Source organism: Lampris incognitus, chromosome 4 (genome assembly GCF_029633865.1).
Source record: "Lampris incognitus isolate fLamInc1 chromosome 4, fLamInc1.hap2, whole genome shotgun sequence".
NCBI lineage: Eukaryota > Metazoa > Chordata > Actinopteri > Lampriformes > Lampridae > Lampris > Lampris incognitus.
Window position 1 is genome coordinate 13,800,083 of NC_079214.1, and position 11,296 is coordinate 13,811,378.

General features: G+C 51.2%; 1 protein-coding gene across 2 annotated transcripts in view; it reads left to right on the plus strand.

The window, feature by feature from the left end:
- Positions 1 to 9,657, plus strand: part of pcdh17 (protocadherin 17) — a 76,528-nt gene extending 66,871 nt beyond the window's left edge. Inside the window, exon 5 of one of the 2 annotated variants that reach the window (XM_056278938.1) lies at positions 8,945 to 9,657. In XM_056278938.1, the coding sequence (XP_056134913.1) occupies positions 8,945 to 9,643 (699 nt within the window). In that variant the 3' untranslated portion in view covers positions 9,644 to 9,657. Of the gene's footprint in view, positions 1 to 8,939 lie in introns of both variants that reach the window. The other variant, XM_056278939.1, reaches the window with a different exon arrangement.
- The last annotated feature ends 1,639 nt before the right edge of the window (positions 9,658 to 11,296 follow it).

Consider the following 11,296-nt stretch of genomic DNA (forward strand, 5'->3'; position numbering starts at 1 on the left):
AGTTTGTCGTCTTCATTTGATGGCTGGGAGAGCCGGCGCTGGATCGGCTGGGGGAGCCTGGTCTGCTGCGTCCGCTGGGCCCGGGGACCACGGCCCCTGCCTGGAGCTGCGCCCGAGGAGGACGCACCGAGGGCGGTCTGACAGGACGCGGAGGCGGGGCAGGCTAAGCTAACTGCTAGCCCGTGCAGACCGGCAGTTCCCATAACACCGAGGGCGGTCTGGCGGCGGCCTCGCCCGGCGTTGACTGTGTTTTCGGTGTCGTCGTGTGGAGTGCGGGGAGGTGTGTCGAAGGTGTCTGGCTGGGAGAGCCTGGTCTGCTGCGTCTGGTGGGCCCAGGAACCACCGGAAGCTGCGCCGGGAGGGGGAAACACCGAGGGCGGGCTGACAGGACGCGGAGGCGGGGCAGGCTAAGCTAACTGCTAGCCCATGCAGATCCTGGCGTTCACTCTCTTGGACAGTGATTTTTTGGGTTTTTTTTTTTTAATTATTATTATTATTATTATTATTATTTATTTGTTGGATATAGTATGTGTAGTTTGGATATGTGTTTTTGTCTTTGTGTCGCACCGCTGTGGGCTGGGGGAGACGACGCCGATGTTTCGTTTCATTTCGTGTGCGCCGATGCACGGAAGGAAACGACAAATAAAATTTCCCGACTACAAATTAAAAAAGGAAAAAGGAAAATCGCTCATAACCTTTGCCTAAGCAGCCGGGTCACTCGGGAGTAACGTCTTATTTACACAGACGCGTTGTGCGTCGTAGGACGCTCGTCCTGGCGGTGAAGTGGTGGAGGGAGAAAGACGCTCTTCCAAAACACAAACTCAGACATCCCCAAACACCCTTTGGCGGCGTGACCCCGCCGACCTCTCTTGAAAGCCCGCCTCTCCTTTCTGGCCGCTTACGGTGCACCGCTCTGCCTCCTCATCATTGATTACACCTTGCGTGTTTGTGTTTGAGTATGAGCTTATTCTCTCTCCACCCTCCACCCTCCACCCTCCACCCACTCGCCCGTGCACAAATGCTCTCCCTCCAGGAGGTTCCTCTGTACGTCCTAGCCAGGCGTTAGCTGACGGAGAGGCTCGCGCTTTGCGAGGGAATGCCCAGAGAGAGGATGCGTCTGAACCGGAGACATTTGTCCTTGGTTTGGTCTCAGCGGCATCAGATTCTAGCCTCCCCCCCCCCTCCTCCCCCTCCCCCCCAACCGTAACCACCGGGCATCTCCTGCCTTGCGTCGCTATGCTGCAGCCTCCCGCTGTGATAAAAGCTATTACACCAGGGAGAGGCCTCCCCCCCCTGCACTCGGCCACCCACGGCACACAGCGATGCACACCTAGTCCCACACCGCTGCTGTCGCACACACGCAACACAACCTGCGGCTGCTGATGTGACGCAATTAACGTGTTAATGCTGCTGACTAGCGGTTTGTCATCCGGTTACATAAAGCCGTTTGGATTCTCGATTGAGGTAATCGCATACGATTCAGCTTTATTAATGAATTTGTAGTTGTTTATTATTTCCCCCCCCCTTTTTCTCCCCAATTGTACTTGGCCAATTATCCGCGCTATTCCCAGCTGTCCCGATTGCTGCTCCACCCCCCTCTGCCGATCCGGGGAGGGCTGCAGACTACCACACGCCTCCTCCGATACATGTGGAGTCGCCAGCCGCTTCTTTTCACCTGACAGTGAGGAGTTTCGCCGGCGGGACGTAGCGCGTGGGAGGATCACGCTATTCCCCCCCAGCCCCCTCCCCCAGCAAACAGGCACGTCGACCCACCAGAGGAGGCGCTAGTGCACCGACCAGGACACATACCCACATCCGGCTTCCCTCCCGCAGACACGGCCGGTTGCGTCTGTGGGGACACCGGACCAAGCCGGAGGTAACGCGGGGGTTCGATCCGGCGACCCCCACGATCCCCGCCACAGTTGTTTGTCTTTCATACAGCTGTGTGTCCAACTTACAAACTACTACCTTAACGAGGGGTAGCAGTCTTAGTTTCAGAAATGCCACGTGAACGCCAACCACATCCCCGTCCAAGTGTTTGTGTCAGCTGATGGACGCAGCAGATGTCCTGTCTCCAGCATCCGCATCAGGTCCTGTTCCTCCCTCGGGACGGATCAACGTTTCATAGGATCAAAAGAAACGCGATGAGTTGCGGTGGATATGGAAACAAAAAGGAAATGGGAATAGATTTTGATCAGCGGCTTCTCCATCTTAGCTTGTCCATCTTCCTCGTGGCTGTTGGTAGTATGGACGTGAGATGTAGGGCACGCTGGCCTACGTTTGGGTTTTATTCAGACAGATCTGACGGGAACACACCTTGATTTGCATGATTTATTTTTCTGCACAATTTGAAGTTGATTCAAAAGGTGGCTGGAAACATAGATATTGTCCCATTCCTAGTACTTGTTACACATTATACTATTACTTGGCCTTTTTTGGCCGGATTCGGACCCAGGCCGCTGCAGCAAGGACTCTGCCCTATATGGGACGCACTTTACCAGATGGGCTACCAGGGCGCTCCCTACAGAGTATACTATTACTGATAATTAAATACTACTACTACTACTACTACTTTCGGTTGCTCCCGTTAGGGGTCGCCATAGCGGATCATCCGTTTCCATCTCTTCCTGTCCTCTGCATCGTCCTCCGTCACACCAGCCACCTGCATGTCCTCTCTCACCACATCCATAAACCTCCTCTTTGGCCTTCCTCTTCTCCTCCTCCCTGGCAGCTCCACATTCAGCATCCTTCTCCCAATATACCCAGCATCTCTCCTCCACACATGTCCAAATCCATCTCAATCTTGCCTCTCTTGCTTTGTCTCCAAACTGTCCAATCTGAGCTGTCCCTCTGATATAATCGTTCCTAATCCTGTCCTTCTTCGTCACTCCCAATGAAAATCTCGGCATCTACTGATCTACATTACTGATCTACATTACTAATCTACATCTACATTACTGATCTACATTACTGATCTACATCTACATTACTGATCTACATTACTGATCTACATTACTGATCTACACCTACATTACTGATCTACATCTACATTACTGATCTACATTACTGATCTACATTACTGATCTACATCTACATTACTGATCTACATTACTGATCTACATCTACATTACTGATCTACATTACTGATCTACATCTACATTACTTATCTACATTACTGATCTACATTACTGATCTACACCTACATTACTGATCTACATTACTGATCTGCATCTACATTACTGATCTACATTACTGATCTACATTACTGATCTACACCTACATTACTGATCTACATTACTGATCTGCATCTACATTACTGATCTACATTACTGATCTACATTACTGATCTACACCTACATTACTGATCTACATTACTGATCTGCATCTACATTACTGATCTACATTACTGATCTACATTACTTATCTACACCTACATTACTGATCTACATTACTGATCTGCATCTACATTACTGATCTACATTACTGATCTACATCTACATTATTGATAATTAAGTACAATTCATAAATCCCCTTTTGTTTGCAGTTAGATCAGAGTGTTTTAAAGCAAAAAGCTGTTACAGGACACTCGTGTCTTTTTACCCGTCGTGTTCCCCTGGTGTGGGAAGCACATCTCTGGTGGAGCGGTGACATGAGAGGACATGAGATATTTACTAAACACCAGGCTCCGTCAGGGTGCAGACTCTCTCGCTGGTGCAGCTTAAATATTTACTTGCGGTGATTGGCTGAAAACTGGAGGGGTGGGGTGGGGGTGTGGGGGGGTTGGGGGAGGTTTGGATCAGCTGGGCTGGTAGCAGTGGGTGAGGAAATTAGACATACAAAGAACCAACCATCAACACACACACACACACACACACACACACACACACACACACACGCGCGCGCGTGTGCGCGTGTGTGTGTGCGCGCGGTGAGCCTCCTCAGGTGAACAGGTGCGGTCATGGTTTGCCGCAGATGCTCGGCGAGATTCGTCAGCTGCCATTCCTCCTGTCCGCCTTGCCAAGGGTTGGGGCCACAACAGGAATGAACAAACACGGGCTGCAGACACACACACACACACACACACACACACACACACACACACACACACACACACACACACACACACACACTCTCTCTCTCCAGTCTCATATATCAGGGCTCCCTAAGGCTATTTCACGAGTACCCAGGTGTGTATTATAGCGACAACAACAAAAAAAGAAACTAACCAGCCCGCTGATAGATGCTAAATTGCTGTAAACTGATGGCTTTCACTCAACTGTTCTGCACCTTCTGAGCTTGGGGGGGAGACCCGAGCCGCGGCTCGCCGCTGATGCCCCGCTCGGCGCCGCCGCGTATCGCTCCCTCTCCCTCCATGCCGCCGTCCCCCTGGCCCCGCCGTGTGTGACAGAGGGACATTAATCACCGGGCCGGGTAATAAAGCGAGGAGGGACGGGCATGTAGGGCCAGGGGGGCCAGGTGCCTGCAGGGAGACAGCGGGGGGTGGGGTGGGGGGTGGGGGGGGTGTTTAGGGAAATCACACAGCGCTTTTTGACTCACACCAGTACACAGGTACACCGCCACACTCGGAGGTTCAAGCACACACCCCTCACTCTAACACACACACACACATGTGCCGCATGCCAAAACACACACACACAAGCATATGTGTCCTGGCAGCTCTCACGTGCCAACTTGAGCGAGGGAGGGGGCGCAGCAAACGGGCAAACCGGAAAACCCCAAATTCGTCTCGGGAACTAAGCTGAGGTGTGAAATGACTTTTAGTTTGATTTTTTGCTTGTTTCGTGCCGGGGGGACGGACCCTCGCGCCCCCCCCCACCCCCGCCCCCGTTCTGCCGATTTAACCTGATGTCACAGATGATGTCATTCATCAAGTGTAATCGGCGAGACGGCGAAGCGGAGCATCGTTTGTTTGAGCTGCAGCGTTTGGGGTTCCTGCGGCGGCGGCGGCGGCGGAGCTGCCGGTCAGACGGCTGCAGCGTTGCCGCGGCGTCAGCTGATTTATAGCCGTGGTCGTCAGGCAGATATGGAGAGCTAACTCGCTGCAGAATGTGTTTAAATCACCTAACCGTACCGAAGGCTAGCTTACATTTCTTTCAACAGTGGATTTTTTTTTTGTTGCTCGGTTCTTTTGGCTTTTTGCACAATTCACTTTTTTTTTTTAAAATATCAACCTCACCCCCACCGTGACATTTTGCAGCCGGCAGGTAGTGACGCGTGTGTGTGCGTCCATATGTGAAAGCATCTGCTCCCGTATTTCTTCCCTAATGCATCTGCCTCTGTTGTGTCCGGATCCTCAACGAGTATAACAAAGGGTAGGCCGGACAGCGAGACACCTGCGTGGTAGATATACCACAGTGTTCCCGGTCAGGACGCTGCAGCCATTAAATGCAGACGGGCACGTTTATGTCCAGTGTGATCTGTTGTCCCATAAAATGACGATGAAGGGGGGCAACGGACAACAGCCTCATCATCACGCTGACAACGTCCGGATGTAGGACTGGACTCCGTCTCTTAAAGGCAGCTGCTGTCTGTTGAAACGTGTCTGTTGAGCAGGATGGGGGGATTTGAATGGAGCGATGGAGAACGAGGCCAAAACTGGTTTTCAGCGAATGATCGCTGATTCGGTTAGAGAGAGGGCTGTATCGGATCGCTCAAAGAAATAAGACGCTTAATTGGACAGAATGGAATGGAATGACTTACACGAGGTCTGATGAGGTCAAGTAATTGTTCCCCCTTGTTTGTGATGTCACATTGTGTCATGTCACGTCACTGAATCAGCGCTCGATCCCTTTGTTCTAGTATCTGGGAGCGGGTTTGGAGATCTTCTAACTGGGAGACAGCACAGACCAGGGTGTCCGGGTAGTGTAGTGGCCTATTCCGTCTCCTGTCAACACGGGGGTCGCCGGTTCGAATCCCCGCGTTACCTTCCGGCTTGGTCGGGCGTCCCTACAGACACAACTGGCCTTGTCTGCAGGTGGGAAGCCGGAGGTGGTGGGTATGTGTCCTGGTCGCTGCACTAGCGCCTCCTCTGGTCGGTCAGGGCACTTGTTCGGGGGGTACTGGGGGGGGGGGGATAGCGTGATCCTTCCACCCGCTACGTCCCCCTGGCGAAACTCCTCACTGTCAGGTGAAAAGCAGCGGCTGGCGACTCCACATGGATGGGAGGGGGCATGTGGTAGTCTGCAGCCCTCCCCGGATCGGCAGAGGGGGTGGGGCAGTGAAGAGTGGGGTAATGGGCCGGATACAATTGGGGAGGAAAATCCAAAAGAAGAAAAAGAAAGAGATAGCACAAACCAATAGCCAAACCATCCCTACGCGTGCATGTACATAGGGTGGATCCTCCCTGCTGCCCATCTTATCAGAGCAAGGGGGGAGAAGGGGGTAAATAGTAACAGAAGGGGTAAATCCCACCCCAGTTACCGCATAGCATGTTGTTACTGATGCATACGTGGGTTGTCCGTCTCCATGTGCAACTTCGACATGAATAATCTGTCGGTAATTTTCTCCGAATAAACGCAGGAAGAAAAAAAAACATGTCTGCATGGATTATTTATGTGCCCGCAGAAAGGACGTTCACCTTAGCGGACGTGAAGGAACGGTCGGGGCTAAGTTAACTGAACATCTGGAATGCGTGATATGATGTGTGAAGGCAGCGCTAGCGTAGCCACGGGGCTTAAGCACTTGTAGGATGTGCAGTTTGTGGCTGGCGATGGATTGTAGTAACGGAGAGTTGTGGTTGGAACGTGTGTCCAGGTATGTTTTATTTATGTACAAGCATTCAAACCAAATCATTGATCTTTGTGGGTTGACACCTTGCACGTTTTATTTATTTATTTATTTATTTTTAAATCACTCCTCCACGAAGTAGGCACACTTATTCATGCTCATTTGGGAAGGGGGGGGTGTAGATGCATCCTCTCGCCCCCGGCTATTTCAATTTACTCCCTCTCGAGCTGCTCTAGCCTCCGCATTCCCGCTCGCTGCACCCTTCCGTGGCCTCTCCAGACGACTGCTTTGACATGGGAAATGTCAGGCTCTCTCTGCCAGGCACGGTTTGGCCTTCTTCAAACGCGTGTGAATGGTTAAGCTCATCCCCCCCTACAGCTTAGGGGGGCGGTCTCGCAGGAATCCGGGCTGCTGACCTGCAACGCTGCAAAGACGGCCTCGCCGAAGTGCATTCGAGCGCACCCACTCAGCCCGGTCGCTCATATCAGCGATAAGCATTGTACCGGCGCGCGCTTTGTGGTCTTTAAAGTAACACCCCCGCCGCCTACGGACGGGGGTCCAGCCGCGCCTGGACAATCTCGGCACGCCACGTGGTGGAACGGCGGCGTCGGATGTTGAAGATAGGTCAGTTTTCTCCTTTGAAGGCTGGCAACGGCGTCCTATGATTATGGCTGAAATGATAATCCCTGTTATGTTGCTTAATACTGTGATCGTGATCGTTACGGGGAGCCGAATTGATTCGTTGAGCATTATCCCCCCTTTTTCTCCTCAATTGTACTCGATAATTGATTTGATTTTGATATACTTTAATGATCCCCGTAGGGAAATTACTCTCAGCATTTAGCCCCTCCTAGCTGTGTGGCTAGCTAGGGGCAGTGGGCAGCCGCCGTGCAGCGCCCGGGGACCGACTCCAGTTGATACTCCAGACAGGAGTGTTAACCCTAACATGCAGGTCTCTCTGGCGGTGGGGGGAACCGGAGCACCCGGAGAAAACCCACCGCAGACACGGGGAGAACATGCAAACTCCACACAGAGGATGCCGCCCCCCCTCCCCCAAGGTTGGACAACCCCGGGGCTCGAACCCAGGACCGTCTCGCTGTAAGGCGACCGCGCTAACCACCGCGCCACCCGCTCAGTTAAACGTGGAAGCCGATATTGAACTCCTGATTAATCTTCGTTTAATTGCGCAGGCCCTGCTTTTAATTCACTGCGTTGCTACTCTACTGTAACTCAGCCGCGTTGTCCCCGTTTAAAACTCGGCGGGCAGTACGACCTTTGAACTCCAAGCCATAAAAAAAAAACGAGAAGCTAATTAACTCCACGTAACCGAGATGAACTCTTCCGAACCCCCTCTCGCGCTCTGTCGCCTGTCTTTAATTTTGCTCCACCTTACCAATGGAAAGATTTCCTATATGGGACGACAGATGCTCATTTTATTTATTTATTTATTTTAGTTTCACCCCAAGAGGAGGAAAAAAAAAATGCCTATTTTTTTCCCCCCCACACAGTTCTGGATCTGGTTGACACAGGCACGAACACTCCCGTAATCATCCAGAGTGTGCATCCTTCTGAATAGAGATGAAAGAGAGGAACACGCACACACATGCACACACACACACGCACGCACAAACACGTGCACGCCAACAAACACACACAGACACACACACACACAGGGAAGAAGCACAAGCCATTTGGCTCCGTCTCCCCGTCTAGGGAGGGCTTCAAAGCTCACTGACATGAATTTATGATAACGGCACAATGCCTTTGCCAAACCTCAACTGTTGTTGTTTTTTTCCCCCTCCGTCCCTCCCCATCCCTTCTGTATGCTCTGCCATCCCCTTGATCAGAGGTTTGGAAAATGCATATCCACCCAGCAGGTGTCCCCTAGTCCCTTGGATAGGTGTGTCTAAACATGTGTGTGTGTGTGTGTCTGTGTGTGTGTGTGTGTGTGTGTCTGTATTCTCGCTGGTCCACCCTCATACAGTTTCGCATAATTCCATTAGGCTCCTCTCACCCGACCCTGGGCTCCCTCTCTTTGTACAATCCCGCAATAATTTCTAATTTAATAAGAATAGTTTCTGTGAAACGGGTCCCTCACCGGGTGGTCTAATTCTTCTCTGTGTACAAAACTGACTGGAATGACTCAACTCTCCCCTCCAACCACCCCCCCCCCTTGTCTTTCTTCTCCGCAGACGAGGACTGTGTGAACTGCACGGAGGAGTGCCGAGTGCTGGGTCATTCCGACCGCTGCTGGATGCCCCAGTTCCCAGCAGGGGGTAACCAAGCCGAGGGCGTGGACTACCGCAACAACCTATTCGTGCCTGCGGGGATGGAGGCCGTGCCGGAGACAGAGACTTACGAGACCGTCAACCCCAACGGCAAGAAGACCTTCTGCACCTTCGGCAAGGACCGCCGCGATCACACCATTCTGGTTGCCAACGTGAAGCCCTACTTGAAGGCCAAGCGCGCCCTCAGCCCCCTGCTTCAAGAGGTATCGTCCGGCTCCAGCACCCTGACCAAGGGATGCTCCACCGGCTCTCCCTGCTCCTCGGTCAAAAGCCCCGCGGACGGGGCCGAGGGCAAGCCTCCACCCGCCACCTGTTCGAGCCACTACGGTCCCCCGGACGGCCAGTACCTGTCACCCACCAAACAAAGCAGGGAGCAGGGTGTCTACCATCCACTGCCTCCACTGGACCCTGTGGCCAAGGTGCTCGCTGAGGCGCGCTCCAGGATCAGCCAGGAGGCCGTGGGTTCGGGGGAAATGGAGCGGGTCCTGGAGCAAGCAGACGCCGAGGCCGGCCGCGACGGCATGGACGCCGACCAGGTGGTGAGAGACATCGATAAGCTCCTGCAGGACTGCAGAGGAAGCGAGACCACCGGCACACTCAGGAAGTGACGTGGAGAACTCGAAGAGAGAGAGAGAAGTAGGGCGGAGAGAGAGGAGTGGGGTGCTACTCCCCCCCCCCCCCAAAAAAAAAACAAAACACAAAACTCTCTCACCAAACTGTCACCAAAACGAATGGTTCACAGGCTCTTACGAAACGAGCTGCTGGTGTTATTTGCGATCCAGAATCACGGCCATTGAAAGGACGAACGGTGACCTTGATGATATCCATCCTTTGGCACCCGTTTTGTGCTAACACCACCAATGACAACAACAACAACAACAACAACAAAAAAGAAAGAAAGAAAACTCAGCGATAAAATGCAAACTGGCAAATATGAACAAAAGGGTTGCGCTGACTTTATAAAACTCTTTTTTCTCGCAGATTCTTAAGCAAACGGCAGAGGTTTATTACGCCTCTGGCACCTCGCAAGCTTTTATCCAAGTGCCCACCAGCTCAAGTGTGTCGTGAAATCCTACATATCCGACGTGTGCGTAGGTGAATTTCTGTCAAGCGCGGTTTCCCCGCTGGCATTAAAACAACGAGAACTGTCTTATGTTACGGTCAGACATGACAATCGACGCAGAAACGGGAAGTCCGGTCCGGTTTGGGACCGGAGAAGGACAGAAATACACACAAACGACCTTATCTTTTTTCTGGCTTTGAATTATCGGTGTTTAATGTGTAAACGATCTTGATGTTGATGAGGTTGGCTAATCAACGGGGGGTGGGGGGTAGGGGAGGTAGAGGGGCGGGGTAGAGAGGGGGGGGGTTGTATCGGAGGCTGGGGATGGACTCGGGGTACGGAGCGGCCAGACTGACGGAGAGTTCCTGGTAACAGTGTACAACCATGTTTCACCTGTCATTTATAGCCACGTGTGTGTAAGCTGTGTCTCTCGCCCTTCTATTTAAACATCCATGTTTCTGACTGGTGTGGCTATACACACCGTTATTCCACGCACACGCACTACACTCTGCACACACACACACACACATGCACATGACACATGCATACACAAAGATTCTCCAACATGCAAACACACACACACACATGCACAATTGGCCATCTGTGTAAGTGTCTCCTACATGTATATCATCAGCTTTCCGTCCCTTGTGTACAGTGATTTACCATGTGTCTGACTTCGCCTTAAGGCAATCACAATCTTGTACAAAAGGGACATTTTTCTTCAACTGTGAAAAGATATATCTATATGATTATATAGATGACTTATATGTATGGATTCATGTATAGTGTTCAGATATTAACAAAAATATTTAATACGTTTTGTAAGAAAGAAAGAAAAAAGAAAAAAGAAAGAAAACAAAAGGGAATTTGAACTTAAAAAGTGTCCTGGCGTTTCGGCGCGCGCGATGACGGGGGTATTTAACTCAAGGAACTGCAAAGGACACTGCCATCGTTTCAAAGAAAAATACCCCCAACCCCAAAAAAATTTAAATAAATAAACATGAATACACATGAAAATGTCCCTTCACATTATCACTATACATAATATCATTATATGTCTAAATGTATCCAATTTATATGTGTTTACATCGAAAAAAAGGTTGACATATTTTTATTGATTTCACTGCAATTTCTGTGCATTTGAGCCAAATTGTTACGTGTACAAAAGCTATATTGTGTATTTTATTAAATTAATATA